The sequence below is a fragment of the Balaenoptera borealis genome, assembly GCF_965194805.1.
Source record: "Balaenoptera borealis genome assembly, chromosome: 2".
NCBI classification, from domain to species: domain Eukaryota; kingdom Metazoa; phylum Chordata; class Mammalia; order Artiodactyla; family Balaenopteridae; genus Balaenoptera; species Balaenoptera borealis.
Genome location: NC_138867.1, coordinates 113,838,066 through 113,861,645, shown reverse-complemented (window position 1 = coordinate 113,861,645; position 23,580 = coordinate 113,838,066). Strand labels below are relative to the sequence as shown.

Below are 23,580 nucleotides of genomic sequence, written 5' to 3'. Positions count from 1 at the left end.
CCCACATGCTGCTTAGCAACTAACCTGTGCGCCACAACTACTGAGCCTGCGCTCTAGAGCCCGCGAGCCACAAGTGCTGAGCCTGCATGCCACAGTTACTGAAGCCCACGTGCCTAGAGCCCGTGCTCCGCAACAAGAGAAGCCCATGCACCGCAACGAAGAGTAGTCCCCAATCACCGCAACTAGAGAAAGCCCACGTGCAGCAATGAAGACCCAATGCAGCCAAAAATAAAAATAAATTAATTTTTTAAAAAGAAATTTAAAAAAATAGATAACTAACAAGGACCTACTATATAGCACAGGGAACTCTACTCAATATCCTGTAATAACCTATATGGGAAAAGAATTTGGGGACTTCCCTGGTGGTCCAGTAGCTAAGATGCCTCGCTCCCAACGCAGGAGGCCCGGGTTCAATCCCTGTTCAGGGAACTAGATCCCATATGCATGCCGCAACTAAAAGTTCAAATGCCGCAATGAAAGATTCCGCATGCCGGAACTAAAGATCCTGCACTTGGCAACGAAGATCCCACGTGCCTCAACTAAGACCCGGCGCAGCCAAAATAAATAAATAAATAGGGACTTCCCTGGTGGTCCAGTGGGTAAGATTCCGTGTTCCCAGTGCAGGGGGCCCGGGTTCGATCCCTGGTCAGGGAACTAGAGCCCACATGCCACAACTAAGGAGTCTGCATACCGCAACAAAAGATCCTGTATGCCGCAACTAAAGATCCCACATGCGGTAACAAAGATCCCATGTGCTGCAACTAAGACCTGGCGCAGCCAAAATAAATTAATAAATAATAAATAAATATTTAAAATAAATCTTTTAAAAATCTTTAAAAAAAAAGAATCTGAAAAAGAATGGGTATATATGTATAACTGATTCACTTTGCTGTGCACCTGAAACTAACACAACATTGCAAATCAACTATACTCCAATAAAAATTTAAAAAGAAAAAGCATATGTGAAAAAGGTAACATATATCTACCCTATGATCTGGCAGTTCCATTGCTCGGTATTTATCTAGGAGAAATGAAAAACATGTGTTCACCAAAATCCTCATACAAGAATGTTTATTATACCAGTTTTATTTATCTGTAATAGCCCCAAACTGGAAACAGCTCAGATGTCCTTCAAAAAAAGAATGGATAAACAATGGAATTCTACTCAACAAGAAAGAGGAATAAACTGCTGATACATACGATGCATATTATATTGCATGGAAGAGGCTGGTCACAAAATTTATATACTATATGATACCATTTATATAAAATTCTAAAACAGGCAAAACAAACCTGTGGTGATAGAATTCAGATCAGTGCTTGCTTCTGGGAGTGGAGGTGTGGACTGACTGGGAATGGGCAAGAGGGAACTTGCTGGGATGTTAACAGTGTTCTGTATCTTAATTAATCAAATTGGGACTTCTTTTATAAAGCAGGGAGTGTACTGAGGAATTGTAACCATAGAGGTAGTTTGCCAACCACATCCAAGCATTATCTTTTCCTTATTGGAAAGGATCATGCTTTGAACACAAATTGTATTACTTATTCATTCAGTTGGCAGTCTTCATACAGAATTTTTTAGCAAGATAAACTACTCTGGGGTCTCATAGTTATACTGAATAGTTAACAATTATACTGAACCTTTCATTGTAATTGTAGGGGGTCTTCTGCTTTTGGCCATGAGGGAATAACAGAGTCTGGAATTACCATCCCACTGTAAATGACTAGAAAACTGGACAAAAATATATACTACAACTGTTATCAGATATTGGGCAATAGCTAGCACAGGGCTATGATTCCTGAGAGAAGAAAAACAAACACTTCTCTATTCAAGTTTTATCACAGGAGGTAATTTTCAGATCATGGTGTAGGGAGAGGAAACCCAAACAACCCAGTAGTCTTACTGACTTGAGGAGACAGAGACCAGAATTTGGGGAGGCTGAGGTGACTAGAATTTGCTGGGCAGATTACCACAGAGGAAGGAGCTCTGCAGAGAAGGAACTCCAGAAATTAAATATATATATATATTTATTTAGGCTGCGCCGGGTCTTAGTTGTGGCATGCGAACTCTTAGTTGTGGCATGCATTCGGGATCTATTTCCCTGACCAGGGATTGAACCTGGGCCCCCTGCAGTAGAAGTACGGAGTCTTAACCACTGAACCACCAGGGAAATCCCAGAACTCCAGATATTTTCATGGCTGAATACCAATCTGTGCATACATAGGGTGAAACTACACATGGCCAGTCAAAGAATAATTTCTGGAAGAACAGTTATAGTGGAGTTGTTAGCCAAATAATTCCCAGAGCTCACATGGGGCCGGGAATCCAAATTCGCACCAGCCAAAAAGGAGAGACCTTGTTGAATACTCCAAAGGATCATATCTTAGTAATGGGGCTAAAGTAGCTCCAAAGTAAAGGCTACTTTAGATCTGCCCTAACAAAACTTAAAAACTGATCTGCAAGCAGTTTAACTGCCTGCCAGAACAAAGTCCAACTTTCTTTTCTTTTTTTTTTTCGGCCGTGTCCCGTGGCTTGCAGGATCTTAGTTCCCGACCAGGGTCCCCGCAGTGAGAGCGCTGAGTCCTAACCACTGGACCGCCAGGGAATTCCCAAAGTCCAACTTTCTTGAAAAGGGTACAACAAAATACAACATCCAGGGACTTCCCGGGTGGCACAGTGGTTAAGAATCCGCCTGCCAATGCAGGAGACACGGGTTCGATCCCTGGTCCGGGAAGATTCCACATGCCGCGGAGCAGCTAAGCCCGCGAGTGCGCCACAACTACTGAACCTGTGCTCTAGAGCCCGCAAGCTACAACTACTGAAGCCCGTGTGCCTAGAGCCCGTGCTCCGCGACAAGAGAAGCCACCGCGATGAGAAGCCCACGCACTGCAAGGAAGAGTAGCCCCCGCTCGCCGCAACTAGAGAAAGCCTGCGTGCAGCAGGGAGGACCCAGTGCAGCCAAAAATAAATAAATTAATTAATTTTTAAAAAATCCAACATTCAATAAAAAATTATTAGACATGCAAAGAAGCAGGAAAGTATGATCCATAACCAGGAGAAAAATTAATCAGTAAAAACAGATTGTAACAAAGATGATGGCAGAAGTAAAAAAGATGATGGAATTAGCAAATAAGGACATTGAAATAGCTGTTATGAATATGCTTAAGGATTTAAGGGAAACATGAACATAATGAGGAGAGAAATGGAAGATATAAGACAGAACCAAGGGCTTCCCTGGTGGCGAAGTGGTTGAGAATCTGCCTGCCAATGCAGGGGACACGGGTTCGAGCTCTGGTCTGGGAGGATCCCACATGCCACGGAGCAACTAGGCCCGTGAGCCACAATTGCTGAGCCTGCGCGTCTGGAGCCTGTGCTCCGCAACAAGAGAGGCCGCGATAGTGAGAGGCCCGTGCACCGCAATGAAGAGTGGCCCCCACTTGCCGCAACTAGAGAAAGCCCTCACACAGAAACGAAGACCCAGCACAGCCATAAATTAAATAAATAAATAAAAATTAAAAAATAAACAGGAGCTGTTGTTTAAAAAAAAAAAAAAAGAAGACAGAACCAAATGGAACTTATAGAAAAGAAAAATAAAATATCTGAAATGAAATTTTCACTAGATAGGATGAATAGCAATTTTTTTTGTGGGGTGGAGGGTGTCCCACACTGCACGGCATGTGGAATCTTAGTTCTCCGACCAGGGGTTGAACCCGCACCCGCTGCAGTGGAACACAAGTCTTAACCACTGGACCACCAGGGAAGTCCCAAGAATTAATAGCAAATTAGTGCCAATACTGCAGAAGGAAAGACCAGTGAACTTAAGTCAATGCAATAGAAACTAAAAGAAACACAAGAGAAAAATGACGAAAAAAAAAATCAACAGAGCCTCAGTGACTTGTGGGACAGTATTAAGTAGTCTAGCAAACCTATCATTGAAGTCCCAGAAGGGGAAGGAAGGGAGCAGAAAAAATATTTGAAGAAATAATAGCCAAATTTTTTATTATAATTGTGTTTGTCATTAAAGACTGTCTCCTGCCAAATATGACAGCCATGAGAGAATACTGTTATTTCACCTTTATCGTTTAAGATGAATTACAGGAAAAATTATTAGGTTGGAGCAGTCACTTGAATTCACAGTAAATAATTGTCAATTTCAGCAGGATAGAGAAGGAAAAATAAGTAAGTGTTGGATTTGTGGTGGGTAGTGAATACTAGAAATGAATATTACCATTTACGTGCATTATATTGGCAATATGAAATGGAATATAGTAGTTACAACAGAGAATTCCTTTTTGATTTGACCTTATTTGCAATTAAAGTAAATCAAACTTTAAGTGGCAATATATACCAGGAATGGATTTCTAATTTTCATGTTGTTAAAATATTTTGTATTATTATTTAGCGTCAGAAGAACTAACCATTGCTGGCATGACATTTACAACTTTTGATCTGGGTGGACATATTCAAGGTGAGATTCTGTTGCTTTGTTTTATTTAATAAAAATGTGACCATTATGTTCCAGTGCATGAAATCTCATTCTATTCAAAGAAAGCCAGAGTAGACTTAAAATTTCGGAGTTATTACCCCTAGATAAATGCTTTAAATGCAGAGGATGATTTTCATGGTACTCCAATTTAAGTCTGAATTGCTTTTGGTGGTAAAGCATATGAGTAAAATTTAGCCTCCATTCTTTCTCTGCTCCAGTCCACCTTTCGCTTACTGTCGTAATCATGTTATGAATATGTTATTGCTCTGTATGAAAAACCTTCAGTGGCTAACTCATTACCTGTAAAATAAAGGCCAAACTCACTGACCTGGCACTCAGGATCTCTATGATCTGATCGCACTTTACTTTTTGAGTCTTTATTTCCCACTATACCCTTTCCCATTCTCTTTACTCCAACCAAACCAAACCATCTTGGTGTTCTCCCACCTCTGTGCTTATGCCATCCCCATCTGCACATAGGTAACCCACCTTCAGGGCCCAGTGTAAGTCCTGCTGCCTCCCCTGAGAAGCCACTCCCAGCTGGGAGTGCTCTCAACTATACTTACGTAGCAATTAGTGCGTTTGTATACATATCTGCAAGTTTGGAACGACTGTCTTATTTCCTCTACTAAACTTTCTGGGACTGAAATCCTAGTTATTTTTTAATATCCCCAAAAGGACTTAGCAGTATCCACCACATGGTAATTCATAAATAATGAATATTACAAAGCCTGTGGTTAGTGAAAGCACATTTGAGACATATATCAATTGTTTAAAATATACATAAACTAATTCCTGGAATTTAATGATTAGATTTAGAACCTAATGGAGTTTGAGACTTCATTTCTATATTATTTTAAGGTGTATTATAAAACTGAAGTCAGAAAAAAAAGTTACCTTCCCCTAGGGTACCCCCAAAACTGTTTTCCCCTCTAAAAGAGAATGTCATGGCAAAAATTACCCTAATGGTTTCATAAACTTTAATTTCTCTTATGAGTAGAACAGTTTGCTTTATTATTTTAACTTAACAAGTCTGTACCCGATACGAATTTCCTTCTGTCACTGACTCCAGATTTATCACTGGCAAAAAACTGATAAACCAGGAATGTCAGAAAAATGAATACTGCATATAAGAAATAGTAGTGGTCCCTCCAATGAACTTAATGTGCATCCTTGTCCATTAGTAGCAAATATTAATTCTTCTTCTAACATAGGAAAATTGGGGCAGAGTGAAGTATTTGACTTGCCCACAATCAAGGAAAACCTGTTATTTCTTCTTTGGTCACCTGGAAAGATTTTGGCAATATTGGGTGAAAGATTAACTTGAGTATATAGTGAAGTAGCAGCAGCTAAGGGATAATTACACTTGATATCTTATTGGACTCTTCCCTCAAACTATCTGCTAGGTTTGACCAGCAAATAAAATCTAACTCCTGATTGTTTTTATTAGCTCGAAGAGTGTGGAAAAACTACCTTCCTGCTATCAATGGCATTGTATTTCTGGTGGATTGTGCAGACCATGAAAGGCTGTTAGAATCAAAAGAAGAACTTGATGTAAGTTAAATAATTAAAACTAAACATAGTTGAATCACTGGTAAGCCTGAGGAAATAGGTTGGATATGTAGGTATCAGAGTGTGGCTTTTTTGCAGCCTCTGATGTAACTCCTGACAATTTGTGGAGTTCTGAGATTATTCTACTTAGAATGTAGGGGGAGTAGCTTGGAGTAATTGTAGCTATTGAGGAGGTACTAATGCAGACCTCCTTCCTGAAGGCTTGGGCTCACTCTGTGCAGAGTGTGCCCTTGTAGTATATTTCATGTCTGCTACATTCCTGTAGTGGCTTTGTCTTAAGCCCCTGGTCCTCCTAGGATGCTGGTTTCTTTAGGAGTTAGCCAGAACCTGGAAATGGCATAACATGCTATCTTTGTCACCGCTCCCAGGAGTGATCAGGGCCATGTGTAGCCACCTCCTCTCCCGTCTCCCAGGTCACATGCTTCGTAAAGGGGCTCAGAAGCAGTAGGCAAGGTCAGTGCTAGATCTGGGTCCACAGAGAAAGCAGGTCCATGATTTGATGGAAGGTTGACCTGACCATGCCTCTGCCTAGAGCAAGCAAACAAGTACTTATTCATGTGGAAAAGTCCAGATAGGTTCTCTGGTCATGGAACAGGGTCAGGGAATTCCTGAGTTCCTACTTTGTGCCCGACACTGTGCATATTACCTCATTTAATTCTCAAATTAACTCCATAAGGTAGGTGGTACTATTGCAAATTCTCTTTGAACTTCAATGAGCCTTATTTGTGTAAGATCTCACAACTCAAAAGCAGCAGAACTAGAAATGAAACCAGGTCTGCATGCTTTAAGTGTTGGGTCTATTCACAGAGTGAGCATTTACAGAAGGAGACTTAGGGAGGCAGAAGAATTGAGCTTTGGGTTTGTTGAGCTCACTTTAAAATGTAGGGAGAGTTTGCCAAAGAAAGTTAGCCAAACTGACGGGTATGATAGAGAATCAGTCCTTGATACCCATTTGGTAGCTTGTCACAATGAACCCTTTAGATGGTTTCATATCAACATCTTGTCGTTCATTTTGTTTTGTTTTGTTTTTTCAGTCACTAATGACAGATGAAACTGTTGCTAATGTGCCTATACTGATTCTTGGAAATAAGATTGACAGACCTGAAGCCATCAGTGAAGAGAGGTTGCGAGAGATGTTTGGTTTATATGGTCAGACAACAGGAAAGGTAAAAAAAAAAAAGGAAAATTTTTGACAAGTGTGAATATTTCATTCAGTAGTATAAATATCTTTTTATTTATTTTTAATCTTCTGAAATAGTTTGTTCCCACACTACCCCTAACAGTAATCATGCTTATCGGTTTAATTGGTACAGTCTGGCTTTTTTATTTTTTTTAATTGGGGTATAGTTGACATACAACATTATACTAGTTTCAGGTGTATAACCAGATGTCTTTAAATTACTATTGTCCTACCTCATAAGCCCATTTTCATTTTTTTTCTTAAAAACTGTCATTTGTACATTTGGGTCTTTTTTTAATGTTCTCATTTATTTTCTTTCTACCACTGAATGAAATGAAACCTTTTCTTGGTGATATCAAAAATGTCAAAGCCTATGCTTATGAGAAACTACATGAAAGCTTTCAAAGTTTTATTTGTCATAATTTTTCAGAATTAGCCACTAAATAATATACTTGAATGTTTAAGCATACCAGTAGTGTATTTAGGCCCTCAGTTCAGTGTTTAAGCCCTGAGTTCAACAGAGATAAAAATAAAATGTAAACTTGGCCATAGCAGTGTTGGGGTTTTCTGAACATATACTTTATAATAAGCTTTAAGACACATTATTTTTGCATTCATTTTTACTGGTATTTGTTTTGGGGAAGGACCTTAGTATTGAAAAATCCCAGAGTAGAGAAATATTGCAGCCTATGGAAGGAGACTCTTATGTTAGATGTGGTAGACTTTGGTCTATTTTCTGTTTCTTCTTTTTAATAACTCAATTCCACATTAATTTTTTCTTTTTTTTTTTTGCCATGCTGCATTGCATGTGGGATCCTAGTTCCCCAACCAGGGGTCGAACTGGCGCCCCCCACATTGGGAGCTCAGAGTCTTACCCACTGGACCGCCAGGAAAGTCACTGCTCCACATTAATTTTAAGAAATGCCTTGTTTAGTCATAAACCTACTCAGAGAATGTTTGTTTTTAATATAAGTGAAGCCAGTTGTCCCAGGTAACTTGAATTTTTTCTAAGTCACAGATTATTTTCATTCTTGTGTGCCTCACAAGCTCACCTCTGTCCCACTGAGCAGACATCCTGTCCTCCAGTAGAGTGAGAGGAGACGTCCTGTGTGTTTAAGGGAGGGTACTCGGATGCCAAACAGCCGTGGCTTTATCACAGTCACCCTTTGTTCTAAGATGTACGAGCTGCAGTTCTCCTGGGGAGTGGAGCTTTTATTTCATTAAGGGGTCATTCAACATAATGTCTATCTTCTCTTCTAGGGCAGTGTATCTCTGAAAGAACTGAATGCCCGGCCCTTAGAAGTTTTTATGTGTAGTGTGCTCAAAAGACAAGGCTATGGAGAAGGCTTCCGCTGGATGGCTCAGTACATTGATTAACACCAGCCTGCATCAGTTCAAGGTCTCACCATTCAGGCCTACTCAGAGATTTGATCACTCAACATGCATAACTTGAACTCAATAGACTTGTTGGTTAGAAAACAGATGTTTTTTAGATTATTAATATTTTATCAACCTAATTTGAGTGAGAATTGAAGACTGATTCAAGTAAGCTGAATATCACAATGTAGCTTTCTAATTCCATAAAAATAATTAGATTTTACAGTTTATAATCTAACATTACCCCCAGCACCATTTTTAAAGAGCAACTTTCCAGACTACCTTTGAAGCACTTTTTAACAATATGAAACTACAAATGTAAACCATATTTAAAAGTTCATCATGTTAAACTTTTTATGTACTTTTTTGGAACTAGTTTTTAAATTTTAGATTATGTGTCCACCTATCTTAAGTGAACAGTTAATAATTAGCTTATTGATGATTGCATGATGCCTTACAGTTTTCATTATTTTTTCTTATGCAAACGTCATGCAATAAAGCAAACCCTAATGTTTGGCACCCTTATTGGGCAAATGTTTCATTTTAATGTGTCTTATCTGGCTAGTATGCTCTGAAATTTTGTATGTTTACTATTATCTATATGAGGGGGTTACTGGGAAAGGAGACTGCTTCAGAATATTTAGAATAATGCTTAAGTTCCTAGAGGCTTTTGCATTTTCCAGGAGACAAGTTGTGTTTGGTTGTACCTTATACCACATTTATCTCTGAATCATGTGTATTTTTATCTGTAACACTGCTATTACCAGTGCTGATGGGGTCCATGTCCTAGTCCCTGTGGGATCGGCCTTCTGCCAAAAAGCACATCTTCTGGTACAACCCAAGGTTAATTTTTGGTTTGATAGGCCCATTCCAGTTGTCTGATTCTGAAGTGCTCCATCTTACTGGTTTGGTATTCTGTGCCTCTTCACCAAAAGTAGTGACAGGCACCAGTCTCCCTACATTTAGAGGTACTCCCCAGTCTCTTTATACTTAATGGTACTCTCCAGGGCAAACGACAAGTAGGGTCTTGTGCGCAGTTTCATCGTGGAGGCGTGCATCTGAGGAAAAAGAGCCTATTCTCCTTCATTTGTCACTGAGATGTTTGGGGATTTTGCTCCTGTCCTACAGCTCTTTTGCATTTTGGGCATATTTTATTTCTTGGTGGAAAGAAAATGAATCCATGTATTTAATTCTCTTTTTTTTTAGTTATTCTCAGCTAGCTCTCACTTTATAGCACAAAAGGCTTTTGTTTTTAGATACAATTCTTGCCATGTGATAGTGTCTGCAAGCCTCATTGATAGGCTTTCTGATAAGATTTTAGTTAGCTTTTTAAAGCATTTTAATTTCCTGAGAAATTGAGTTCTTTTTTTCCATATGTCGGAGATTCCCATAATTAGCTGAAAGACAAGTGCCAAATATTTATTTTTAAAGACTGTCAAACTTAAGGTTTCCTCTCTTGGTCATAAACCAAGGTTTTGTAGTATATTTAACCAATTCCATTGAGAATAGATTGCTCCAATTCCATCAAGAGTAATTTTAATATCAGAATTAGTGTTTTATCTAGCTATTGTCCAAATCAGAGTTACTGTAGTCCTTTCTGTCATCAATAATGTAATATATGAAGCAAATAAGGATTGAAGGATATGCCTGGAAGGAATTACCAGTTAGCTAAACCAACAAGGTCATTTCACCATGACATTTGGTTTTAGGAATTCACCTATTCTATTTCACTTTCAGCTTCCTTCTAAACAAAAATAAATAGCTTTCTCCCTGCCTAGAAACGTCAGTAGCACCATGGGAAAAGTAGCAAATGACATTTCAGCCTCTTGGTTTATTCTGCCAGATATATTTAAAGTACTCATTTTTAACATCTTGACTAGACAGAATTAAGCCTTATTAAAAGTAATTGCCTCTTGTTGATGGTACCTTTTCAATATTTACAGGGACATGCCTTTCTTCAAGTATTTCCTAGTATCTATTGTGATAATTGAGAAGTTAATTATTTGTGTTATAAGTTGGTATAAAGGAAAAAGCTTACTGGTTTCTCTAGAGGGGATTTGCTTTCTGGTACAAAATATCTTGTTCCAGAACTCTCATTCTAGGTCTGTCACTGGGATCAAAGGAACAAAGTCACTTTGTGGACCACAGCTAAACTGTGGATATTTTCCCAATGATGTAAGAGTCTTATGGCCTGAACCTCTGGAAATGAAGCTGCACTTTCCTGCCAGCTCCAGGGAGATGGGCCTCGGAGTTCCCCAGCCATTGGGCTTACCATCTAGCTCTGAGAGCTCCTCAGAGCATATACACTGAGTCACTGCTTCCTTCAGGAGAAGCAAGTTAAGAGAATGCCAAGAAGCAGTAAAAGCACATGGGGAAAACATATACTCTGTATGTGCCTGTGCAAGTGTGTACATTTGCGGAGTAGTTTTTGGGTAAATGGTAGTATTGGGGACATAGGTTAATTTTGTTCCTCCCACTGTAAAGTGTGAAAATGTAATTAACACTATTGTATACAAGTTAAGATTGGATTCCATACAAATCAGGAAGTGTTCAAAAGATGTTTTAAAATCTTAAGTCCAAAACGAAAAATAGAGGGTCTCAGCTGGCTTTTATATTTTTAAAGAAGAGCTTCTTAACCTCACACCTGTTTCAATGACTGCTGTTAATTATACTTTTGTGTAACTGTTTAAATTGATGGATTCCAGTTTATCTTGGTGAATTTTTAGATTGAAGATTATAGCATTTTTAAAAATTGGGGCACAGATATTTCCTAAAGCATATGAAAAAATATTCTTCACCATTGGCTTAGTTGACCCAGTATCTTTGAGAGCCAAAGAAGTATGAATTCAGATATTGCCTGCATAGATCTAAATTTTAGTTTTGTGTGCCTGTGTACTTATACAAATTTACTGTGGTTTACAATGTATACACAGAACATTTCTTTTCTTTAGTTTTCAACTGGCTCACACTTCTGTGTAGCACTTTCCAGCACATAAGCTACTTGTAAATCATTAAAATAGAGTAATATTTGATAATAGTGTTTCTTGCCTTCTGCAAAATGATTTAATTAACCCAGCATTTTCACAAGTTCCATCCTTAAAAACAGAATACCTCTAGTTGACATGATTTGAGAGTTTCAGGAGACAGGTTTACATTTTCTGAAACTGTACTTGGTATGTGACTCAAGGTAGCATTTCAGTCTTAGTCACTTACAGGACTGAAGTTTGCAAGACTTCTATTGCCAAATAAATTTTGACCAGAGTACCTTGAAAATAGCTAATATAAAAGGAAGTCTCTCAAAAAATCTTGTGTTGATTTTATTTAGAGTATATGGTTTGGATTTTTTTTTTTTTCTGGCCGTGCCATGCAGCATGCGGGATCTTAGTTCCCCGACCAGGGATCGCCGTGTTCCCTGCATTGGAATCGTGGAGACTGCCAGGGAAGTCCCTGTTTGGATCATTTTAAACGTATGTAAAAGTTGGTGAAGCTTCAACAAATCTCCAAGAGAGCATGAAAAAAATAGAGATTAGCAAATATAAACTTCTGGATGCAAAATTAATAGGGAATTAAAGGTTTTCTATAAACATTAAAATTTTTTTTTTGTAATAAATAGTTAAGAGTTCAGAAAACAGTATATCTTCAATTAAGGACTAAATTTTCAAAGCTCCATATTTATATTTCTGGTGATTTCCATCATTGTCCTTTTGAAATGCAAATTAGTGCTTTTTAACCAGAAAAAAAGATGAAAAGGAAAAGAAAGAGAACAAGCTCTTAAAAATATAGGACTGTGCCTCTGTGTAAAGTGATTGGAATTTTGTTAAAACCATGTTTCTACTCTTGAACCCTGGAACCATTACCCCTCACATACCCCAGCTCACACCTGGATAAAAAGATCCCTGAGTATAAAGGGAATCTACAGAGTCTGTTGAAGATGCAATTTTGAACTAATTTTTGTCCTCATAATTTAGAACATTAAGTAGCTAATATATTTAATACCTCTGATTGATTTTTCCGGGCTTTGACCACACTTTTAAACAGAATCCAAAGTAATCACAGTAAAGTAAGCAAATTTATCCAAAGTAAACTTTGTTTCAGGAGTGCCCCCACCCCAAATAGATCTTAGGACAGAAATGGGAAAGGCTTTTGAGTGATTTCATGCAGAATTATTTTCTCTGGAAAAGCCACACTGGAGTGGATGAATTCTTCTTCAGCATGTATTTTAAATGAAGCGGGGGAATTAGATTTAATTTTAGTTTTAAATATTTCAGGGTAAAGGGAGGTGACAGTTCTACAGTTTCTGACATACAAGTTGTCCTTGAAATTGTTTTCATTATCAAGTATGAAGATTCACATCAGAATGTGCCAACTTCACATGGGTTTCTGGATTCCCTGGTGCTGCTCCTAACCTGAACTCGTAATCAGTTGCCATACTGAGGCAAGAGCGCTCAGGGTGAATGTAGTCACATAACTTTAAAAGTGATCAAAGTGTTTTCCGTGGTGAGGCCTTCAGTATTTGACTGAATGCAGAGTATGTTGAAGTGGTAAGTCAGTGATAAGTTTTTCATCACTAACCTTGTTTGCACTTTTGTACACCACTGCTTGCACTAGCATCTTAGTGTGAATTTTAACAATTGTTTTACAGTGTATACAGATTGTTAAGCATTAATTTATATAAAGATGTTTGTTTACCTTTATATATTTTACAAAGAACAGCTATCATAGTTGGTTAAATGTCCTTGAATTGTGTTTGTGTGTTATTTTGATTATGTTCTATTGTCTTTTCACCCCCCTATGAATTTGAGTGTCAGTAATAGAAAAATAAAATGATTACCTGGTCTCTGAAACACTCTGGTGTCAAGTCCCATTTTTACCATCCAATTGTAATTTTCATTGTGCTTATTAGAAATTTCTTGGACTTTGAAATTATCAAGATTATAGAACGTGCCCTTTGTGCAAGGATTCCAAGGAACCTTTGCTTAAATTAAGTACCGAGGCCTAATTTGCCTTGTAAGACTGAAAACAACTCATGGGCGCATTGTAGTAGGACTTACACAATGCCAATTCAGTTGAAATGTGAAAAATAAGGCAGCTGGTTGGTTTTATCTACATCAAGGTTCTCTAGCTTTAGTATGCATCGGAATCTCCTGTGTGTGTGTGTGTGTGTGGCCAGGGGGGAGCTGGCTTTAAAACACACACACACACAAGAAAAAAAATCCCACCAAAAATTGTGATTCAGTAAATCCGGGGTGGGGTGGAGGGCAGTAATCCGAATCTTCAACAAGGTTCTCAGGTTTTTCTGGTGCCAAAGTGTGTGGATTTTCATTTAGGAAAAACAGTAATATAACACTAAATACTAGTAACACTAAATGGTCATTGGCCAATCAGTGAAGAAAAAGATTTATCTTTTCTTTTTTTCCCCTGAGAATTCATTTATTAGTAAATCCTATGTCGATGTAACCTGTAGTCGGTGGTTCTCAACCTTGGCCGCAATTCAGAATTACCCAAATCCCAGGCTGCCCTCAGGAAGCAGACTTTTTTCAACTCCTCAGGTGATTCGAATGAAAAATTTTATCATTTTGTTAAGGATTATCAAGCTACTTTTGAGACTTAAATCCAAATATAAAACCTTTCTACAGCCATCCCTTTAACCTTCCCACTAACAGTGTGCAGGACATCAAGCTTTGTGCTAACTCTTAACATAAACAATCATGATTCTATTACAGTTGGGTCCATCAAATAGAGATTTAGTATGGACTCAAGTTATCTGCTGAACTGAAACTAATAGGTAGGTAGTGAATGCACTGAAGGGATAAATGCTAAGAAAATAAAGTCCAGTTTATTTAGCTCATTTTCTTGACTTTAGCTATATAATATCCCACTAGACTATCTGATATTTGTACTAAAGCTACAAGTAATGCAATGTCATAGCCCCTAAAAGAGTGTGAAAAGCACCTTTTTGGGAATAGAGGAACTAGGAAACTGTAAAAGAAGCCCTTTGGGTGGTGGCCACCATCCTCCTAATTGAAAGGTGAGAACAACAGCTTAGAAACCTGATGATTAACAAAGGTCCTAAAACAGGCCCTGTTTCTGCTGCATCCCTTATAAAGGGTTCACCTGGGGATTCAGTTAATTGACAAAGGTCAGAGCCTGTGTTTACAAAGGCTCTTAACTCAATTTATTTAAAATCAGACACCAAGACAATAATTTTCTGGCTATTATTTAGTAAACAAAGGAAGCCTTGCTTTGGAATGTGGATTTTGATTGGGGGCATTACGGTGAACCATTTAACATGTTTATTAAAGTCACTGTGACTTCAGTGATGGCACTATGCCACTACAAACAAGCTGGTAATGTTGCAAAAAGAAACTGAAGAGCTTTCTTACCTGACTGTATTGAAAGGGCCTGGGTTAATGGGTAACAGTCCTCCAGTCAAAAATCTTCACAGGTGTCATGTTTCATGGCTGGTAAAATAAACAAAGGGAAGAAATAATTGGAGGTGAGGTACAGGTGGACAGAGAAACACTTGGGGGTCAAAAATGGAGATTTAAAAAAAAAAAAAATGGAGATTTGTTTTTACTACTTTCTTGAGCTAAAAGGAACTGAATGTGAACCTCATCAGTGGAATTGTAGTCTCATTTCATCCGGGATTAGCAAAATCTCAGAAACTAGAGATTATAAACATTACCAAGTTACAGCACCATTTTTAGGGTTTTCTCCTAGCCCTTGGGTTTGGATTGAGCTCTCTAGATCCACCTCTTGTTTGGGAAGCCACGCCAGATTGATTGCAGTCTGGAGAAAAGCACGTTGACTTTCCTCCATTCTAGGGACTTCACTTTCAAGATCTGAATGGCCAAGAGCCCCTCTTTGGGTAAGGTGCAGAACAGGAGAGCTCCAGCCCTGTTCTGGGCCCCAGACCTTATTTACAACTAGGGGCTCTATTGCATGGGGACACAGCTCTGACGGCTCCTGAAGGAAACCACACAACGCTGCTTTCTTTCCCGACTGCAGCAGATGGCAGCGGCACAAAGATATTCAGAGAACAGTCTGAGTCTTTCTCCACCTCAGCTTCTATGTGGGGCCAGGTTCAGAATCCACAGGCCTCTGGCAGTCGGGTGGCAGGAGGACCCCTCTTGGATTCTCTGGGGCCTCAATCTGCCTTCCATCTTTGGAGAAGCAGTGCCTGACCCTCTGATTACCTGGTATGTGGGCAGCAGCCTTTGCCCACCACTCCACGCGCAGGGCTGTGCTGGGCAAAATAGGAGGCGGGGTCCCTACTCACCAGGTTCTCTCTTTTTTTCTCTCTCTCATATACAAAACCTTACGTGTGGAAAACCGTTATCACCAGGGACTTTGCAAGTATTGTGCTGGTATTGGATTCAGGTTGGGACATTTGGCCTTACTTTCTATCTGCCCTTCCACCAGTCAGTCAGCAGGAATTTCCTCAACACCTGCCTGCTGGGGACTGGCATGGAATGATGAAAAACGGGCAGAGATCTGCCCAAGGCACCATGGAAGGCAAAAGGGAAAGGCCCCCAAACACCATCGAGGTTTCTAGAAAAGGGGCACCAGAGCTGAATCTTGAAGGTGTATAAACTGGTTAGTGGAGAAGGGGTGAGAGAGGATAGTGCGAGCAGACAGAACAGCAATGACAGAGGCACAGCAGAAAAGGGCACGCTGTGATTTGGGGCCGGTAGAGCCCAGAGCCCGAAGAGGTGCTGTGTGGAGAGCATCTTAGACGGAAATGTCAGTGGAGGGAAAGACGAGAACATGAGGCCTGAACTGAGAAGGAGGCAGAAGAGCGGGGCTGATCTTTCCCATCTTTCAACCTGCTTCTCACCTGTCATGATAAGTAGGCTACTTCTAACACTGATTCCCAAACCAGCATTTTATGATGTATGACCATGTTTTCCAACCCAAGGCAGGAGCCGGGGATCCACCAGGAGAGCCTGCTCATGGGGCCATCAGATCAGGATACACTATTTGAAGCTGAGAACATCTGGACAGACTTGTATCCCCAAAATGCCACACTGAGCATGTGCACCAGAATGTGTGGCGCTGACAACGGGGAAGACGCATGTTTGAGGTCAAAATAAAACACAAGCTGGAGCTGTTGACACAGCTACACGACCTACAAGACATCGGGCTGAGGGAGTGGGGCTCCCTGAGGGTACTGCTGGGAGTGGGGAGCTGAGACCACATCTGTCCCTCTCTGACCCCCCTCTCCATGCACCTCTTACCTGGGACTGGCTTTGCCTGCACAGTGTGGGGATCTGGTGGTTCCATCCATCGAGCAGGAGAAGCGTAATAGAGTAGATGAGGGGGGTACCCTGCCTTCTCATCCCCTAGGAAAGTCCTGAACTTGAAAAGTCAGGTGGGCAGCGTATCCTAACTCATCACACAGCCCAAGGGCTGCCCAGCGAACACTGGACTGGACTTGACTTCTGTGGCTCCCGGGCTCAGAACCGCCTGTGAATAGAAACATCGTTTCAGAGTGACAATTACAGTTGAATTTAAGGAAGACATTTTTTAATTTAATACAGGTGGCTTAGCAGTGGGTTGCTTATAAAGTGACAGGCTCTCTGTCACTAGAGTTCAGAGGCTGTCCTAGAGAAGGTGGTGGACAAGATGTGCTTTCCACCCCCCTCTAAACACTGAGGTCCTATCACCCCGATGCAGCTCCTCGGATGAGGGCCGAGTAGGACCCAGGACTGATGGTGCAGGTTGGTACTGGTCCCATACACCTCCTTGACCAGAAGGATGTGCTCCTGGAGGGCAGAGGGGTCCCTAAGATTTAAGCATCCCCTCTGGTTCCTGACGTCCCTACAGGGCACACTGCTCCCTTTGCCGTGAACCCATTTAGGAGTCTTACGTTGGACGAGGCAGCTATCAGGCCCGTCCATGGCAGCTCCTTCCCAAGCCTGCTAGGCTTCCTTCTGTAAGCTGATGAGCATGAATATTACAGCTGGCATGTGGGAAACAAAGTTTTGTATACCAAGCACCTGTCGCCAGAACCGGGCAATCACCCAGAGTCCCAAGATAGCAGTTCAGAATATCCACAGGTGATGGTTTATTTTGCTGAGTCACTTTTCTTACTTGGCTTCTCCTGCAAACCCTGGCGCTCTTCTGAGTTTCGTGTTGCTCCCAACGTTCAGTCCCTAGCAATGGAACGTTCCTTCTTTGCAGAAGGAGGTGAGGGTGCGGGACAGGAGGAATTCGGCTACCTCGGGCCTCCTGGGTTACAAGGTTTCAGGATGGCCACCGAGGAACCGGGAATGCTGGGAAGGTGGGTGTTTCTCAGGCATAGGCAGCTGACCGGCACAGGCATCACGTGAGTGGCTTCCCTGATGAACACCAGGTGCTTACAACCCGCCCTTAGCCGACCCCTCCCGGGCCGCACGTGGCCAGTCCCTGCCCTGCCCCCAGACCACAGGTGTCCTGGTTGGGCGTAGGAAGGCCCGTGAGAACTTGTAAACAGCGCGGCTTCACCTCTAGGATTCCGGGAGTCAGTAAACAAATCCCTCTGGTCTCCTGGCCTCTGGTCAGTCTGCCAGCGTCAGAGCGCCCTCTGCCTAAACCGCTGTTCCCCCTCCCCTCACCCAGTCAGTGGTTCCTCATTCTGCTCCCTTCACATCCTTGCCCACTTTGTGACTCTCAGCCACCCTGCATGGTGGGCCCAGCAGGAACTCTCATCCTCATTTGACAGATGAGGAAACTGAGGCCCAGAAAGGGCCAAAACACAGTCCCTAATTCTCCATTACCACAAGGCCCACAAGAATCCATTTCTAGTCACTTTCTCCTCTATGGTGTGTTCATGGATGAATTCCCTGGACCTGAACGGCCACAGTCAGCTAATGTTAACTGAGGATGGAGGGACAATAAGGGGGAATTGCCCACTGAACACAAACCCCTAGACCTGGGCAAGCCCACCCTACAATTGCTGTCACCCAAATCACAGAGCCCCCCCCCCCCAGCCCTGCCAGGGAGGCCTCGGTCCCATTCCCAAGCCTGGAGGATGGACACCTCACCTTCCTTCCAGTGCCTGCAGGCCCTGCTCAGTGCTTAACCCTGTCACCGTCCCAACCGGACCTTGTGTCTCACCTCATGATCACACCCATGGCTAATGCTATGCTCCTACTGACCCCTCACCTGGTGACAGATGAATCAGCGGCCATGATGTCATTCTGATTGTGTGAAAGCCTGGAGCGTCTTCCTGCTCTTGCTCTGTCCAAGTTCAGTCTGGAGGCTCACGTAGCCCCCCTCTGCCAGCCAGCCCCACCTCACCCAGCTGGCCTTAAGGTAAAATGAAGGGCCCCGGCAGGCTCTCACTTGATCCTCACTGACCACATCCTCTGACCATGGACCCTCCCCCCCAGGACCTAGAGAAAGCAGTATCCCCAACCTGTTCTCCCATTTTACAGATGGGAAAACTGAGGTACATCAAGTCAACGGCAGAGAGAAGACTAGAACCCTGGTTTCCTCAGCCTGGGTCAGACATATTTTCTTACAGCGCTGTGCAAAAAACTGTGAGGGTTGGGTTAAAATAAAAAGAAGACTTGAGTTTGAGTTGGGGGGCCCAGGGGAGTCATGGGTGCTCTAGGAAAGGCAGAGAGGCCCAATGTGAACTCTTTTTTATTTTTAATTAACAAAATTTTTTTGGCCGCACTGCGCAGCTTGCGAGATCATAGTTCCCCAACCTGGGATTGTAGCCGGGGCCCCTGGCAGGGAGAACACAAAGACCTAACCACTGGACCGCCAGGGAATCCCCTCTTTTTTCTTTTTAATGTTTTAGAATGGCTTCTTTTTCCTTAACATTGTGTTTGTTGTTGCAGCAAAGCAGTCATACATTATTAAATGTAGCAGGGTTACTTTTTTTTGCCTAAATAGTATTCTTTTTTTAAAAAAATTGTGGCAAAAAAACCACATATCATCCGGCATCAGGGCTGGGCAGCAGATGGCGTCCCAGATCCTACCCTGCAGGAGTTTCACAAGAACAAGGCAAGTTCAGGGTGGGCACGAGAGTCCCTCCCCGCTGCCACGCAGTCTGTGTGTCATTGCACATGGCTTTGGGACTATCAGATTAAAGTTTGTCTCCCACACTGGCCTGGTCTCTGCACAGGGGCATGTGGTCATCCCAGAGTCCTCAGGGCCTAGCAGCTGATGCCCCGTGAGCGCTGAATCAATGTGTGCATGAACGAAGCGGGGGGAGTGGACACCTGGCCTCCCCTCGGATTCCTGTGCCACTGGCTCATTAGTAATTATTTTATATTGATTACAGGTTCAAGTGATCATATTTTGGATATAATGCATTAAATATGTTATGAAAATTCATTTTACCTGTTTCTTTTTACTTGTTAAAAATGTGGCTACTAGAATTACATATGTGGCTCACACTTTATTTCTACTGCCCATTGCTGCTTTGGACCCACACGTACCTTGACCTCTCCTGCCCCACAGCTTTGCAGCTGCAGGCCTGGCCACAGAGCCCCTGCATCACTCTTCTGGAGCACTGTGGCCAAGTGGGCCTGGATTTGGGAGGAGGGAGAGGCTGGGGTGCCGAGCCCAGGGCAGCTGGCCCAGAGAGCTGACAGCCCCAAACCACAGCTAGGGGGGCTGGCCGAGCAGGAGCCCCCTCAACCCTGGGGCTGATCCACCAGCACCTCATGCTGACTGCGGTTGAGGATGCTGAGTGAGCCCTTCTCACTCTCAGCTGGATGCCCTGAAAGAACTCACACAGCTCTGTCAGACAGGGTTCCCAGGTCCCAGCAGCAGGGATGTGGCCCCTCGGTGAGAGACACCTCCCTCCATAGGCGTTCAAAGCACATACACTCGCCCCAGGTTTCTTTCCATCACTTTTCTGCATCGGGGGGAATCACAGAACTTTGGATCTGGAGGTGCCCTCGGGGACTTACCTTCTATTGCATCAGTGAGGAAATGGGGCAGTTCTCTGTGGTTAACAACTAAGTCAGCGGCCCCAGAAGCTAGATTCCTTGAGTCTCAATTCAAGCCCCTTTGCACACAGCCTCCCCTTGGGCTCTCAGAGGAGGTTCAAAACCCCTCTGCACGTAGCTTAATCCATCTTTGCGCTTGCCGAGCCCTCTACCCAGAGGGCTTGTTGTCCCTTCCTCCCAGCCAGCTCCCCTTGGACGAGCAACTAGTTATTCTTCAAGTCTACATCGCCTGGAAGCCTGGAAGCTCCGGGAGGGCAGGGTCCTGGTGCCATCCACAGTGTACGACCCAGCACGCTGGCAGAACGAGATGTATGCTCAGTAGACTAATTGTCAAGTGAATGAATGAATGATTGAATGCATGCATGAACGAATGGTGTTGCTTCCTCAGAGTAACCTGAATGCACCCCTGCCCAATCAGCCCAGGCCTCCATGGTACCTCCCAGTTCCCTCATTGTGTCCCTGCTGGACCGTGAGCTCCCCCAGGGCAGAGATGGTGGCTACATTCCCCACACTTTACAGAGCCTGGTCCGGAGTAAGTACTCAGGAAATAATGAGTGAAAAACAAGCCTGGGCAAAAGCCTTTCCTGATCTAGGGACAGAGGCCCGAGTTTCCTCCCAAACCTTCCCACTGCCCCAGGTAGGTGGCTCAAGGGGTCCCGACTTTAACGCTGAACTTCACCTCTTACCAGGGGTGTGGCTTTGGGAAGCTCCATCATCCACTCGGAACTCCAGGGGACGACAGCAGTGCGGAGCAAATGAAATACGCCAGCCCCGGTGCGTACTGCGCACTCGCTACGTCCCTTGGGACACCCAGGGAACGCTCGCCGTTTCACTGAACCCCTACCCCCCGCCCCTGGTGCAACAGAGCCTCACACCAGCCAGCACAGAAAACATCGCTTTATTAACTGCGTTTGCCAACACACGAGGAGTGCAGAGGGGTCCTGAAGACACGGGCCATAGTGGGGGCTGGGCTCTGGAAGACCCCCATGAGTGAGCAGGACAGGATGGGACTGGGAGCTACGCGGCAGCGGCAACACAGAATCATGCAGGGCACGCGGGCACCGGCCACCCCCAGGCGGCCATACATTCTATTGCTCGTGAAGGGTAGCGAACATGGACAATGTACAAAAAGGAGAAATAGGTTTTTGCGTTAATGAAAAATACATTTTTTTCTCTACAAAGGAATCTTTTCTAATACAAGAAAATAAATATTGCAACATAAGCCAAAAATAATTTAAAATTGCTCTTTTCAATATATTTTCAATATTTCTCTTGTATATTAACAAATGGCACATCACTTTCATTGAAACAAAGACAGAAGGTGTCTCCTCCTGTGACATTCATATCATCCCCCCACCCCGAGCCGATGTGGAGCACAGAGTGTTGTGCATCTGAGGGACAAAGTAGCAGGAAGTGCCTTAAAGAACAACCAAAGGTCCCAGACTCCAGCCTGACTCTTTGGCCAATGTGGCCAGCTGGGCCAGGGGCATGGGAAGTGGCTTCCCCAAGGGCCTTGCTACAGGCACCCAGGCCATTCTACAGAGCTTCGGGTATGGGCAGAGGTTGGCCACATCTGGCAGTAAGCAAGGAAATGCCAAATCCAGCTGCTGCCAATGTCTGTTAGAATCGAGCAGGTGATTCTCTAGAAATTGTCCCCCAAGTCCCATCGTGTGCCCATACACGACACACACAGATACGCATGCACTCGGACACACACAAGGTGTGCTCTGGAACAGGCTCACACATCCACAGTCCAACACCCATGTTTGGAAACCTGGGTGGCTTCTCCAAGGAACCTGAGACCTTTACACTGCAAATGCTCACACACTGTCACTGAGTCAGAGCTCATTTAGTAAAATAAATCCTTCTACCTTTCTTCTCCTTATTTGTTCTAAAATACATTTATGATCCATAAAAATACTTTCCTCGCACATTATCCTCTCTCACTGTGATGAGGGGGAAGGAGGTGGGCAGTGGGGACTGGGAGGGTGGTGACAGCCCGGATGAGTTCCAGAGCAGCTTCTCCCTCCCTGAGGAGGGCCAGTGAGTGTGGGCAGACACGGTCAAGCAAAAGATCTGCCTCAGCCTCTGGTCTGGAAAAGGCCTGCTGCCTTCTTCCCAGCTTCCCATCTTAACCTCCGAGGCGGCAAAGCCGTCGGCAGGCTGGAAAAAGAGCGAAGGGGCCGTGGCTAATAGCAGAAAGGCCAGCAGTGGGAACCGGTATCCTTGTCCTCTTGCAGCCCGGTGGACATCCTAGGGATGGACAGCTGCCAGGCAAGGACAGCTCTAGGGCGTGGCCTGGGAGACCCCGGCCAGCCAGCCTTACAGACACTTGGACTCCGTGCAGGATGTGGGCCCCGGGGATAGTTCAATCCAAAGCAAGAGCCAATCGGGAAGAGGGTCGGAATCCAGAGGCCGACTTGAGTAGAGCCCCTCTGAAGAGTGCTGGCTGCCTGGCCTGGCCCACCCAGTCCAGAGCCTGGCCAGACCCACTACCTTCCCACCCTGGTTCTCTCCCTAGCCTCACCCCCAGGGAGCCCAGACTCTGCCTCAGGATGGATGAAGGGTAAACAGGCAAGTACTGGGTCTACCGGACCTGAGCCATTCCTGGCACCCCCATCCCCCGGCAGAGTTTGGTTGTTCTTGAAAGCTCGTCCCTTTGCTTCCTGTGAGGTCAGACCGAGCAATCCAGCACAGACAAGGTTGTGGCCCGAGGTGACCCGAAGCACTGGGAAGGAAGGTCTATTCAAAGGCAGTAAACAGAGAATGGGGTTGGGACGCTGATGCTGACACTGCACTGGCCACTACTACCAAGGTGGGCGGGCAGGCAGACTAAACTCTACATGGTAGCTCATGCCAGCCCAACGCCCAGAGTCCTCGAAGCCCACTCCGAGTCTGCTCCGACTGGACAAATCTGTCCGACCCTTTAAACTTAGTCGTTGTCTTTGTTTCCTGTTTTGATAAAATTCACATGAAACTGAGTGTCGATGATCATGCCACTGTCGTACCTTGAAAA

The 23,580-nt window shown here is 43.5% G+C and overlaps 2 protein-coding genes across 5 annotated transcripts in view; one reads left to right on the top strand and one right to left on the bottom strand.

Annotated features, from left to right (window-relative positions):
• The window catches only part of SAR1B (secretion associated Ras related GTPase 1B), a 31,765-nt gene extending 18,303 nt beyond the window's left edge, over nt 1-13,462 (top strand). For 3 of the 4 annotated variants that reach the window (XM_082379006.1, XM_082379007.1, XM_082379008.1), the window contains 4 exons: nt 4,404-4,469; nt 5,938-6,041; nt 7,094-7,225; nt 8,500-13,462. In XM_082379006.1, the coding sequence (XP_082235132.1) occupies nt 4,404-4,469; nt 5,938-6,041; nt 7,094-7,225; nt 8,500-8,616 (419 nt within the window). In that variant the 3' untranslated portion in view covers nt 8,617-13,462. The remainder of the gene's footprint in view (nt 1-4,403; nt 4,470-5,937; nt 6,042-7,093; nt 7,226-8,499) is intronic. The other variant, XM_082379009.1, reaches the window with a different exon arrangement.
• Nucleotides 1-17,895, bottom strand: part of SEC24A (SEC24 homolog A, COPII coat complex component) — a 104,321-nt gene extending 86,426 nt beyond the window's left edge. Inside the window, exons 1-3 of the mRNA XM_082378904.1 lie at nt 17,710-17,895; nt 16,854-17,082; nt 15,000-15,077 (exon numbers count right to left, since the gene is read on the bottom strand). The gene's annotated coding sequence lies outside the window, so the exon portion shown is untranslated. The remainder of the gene's footprint in view (nt 1-14,999; nt 15,078-16,853; nt 17,083-17,709) is intronic.
• Between the last annotated feature and the right edge of the window lie 5,685 nt (nt 17,896-23,580).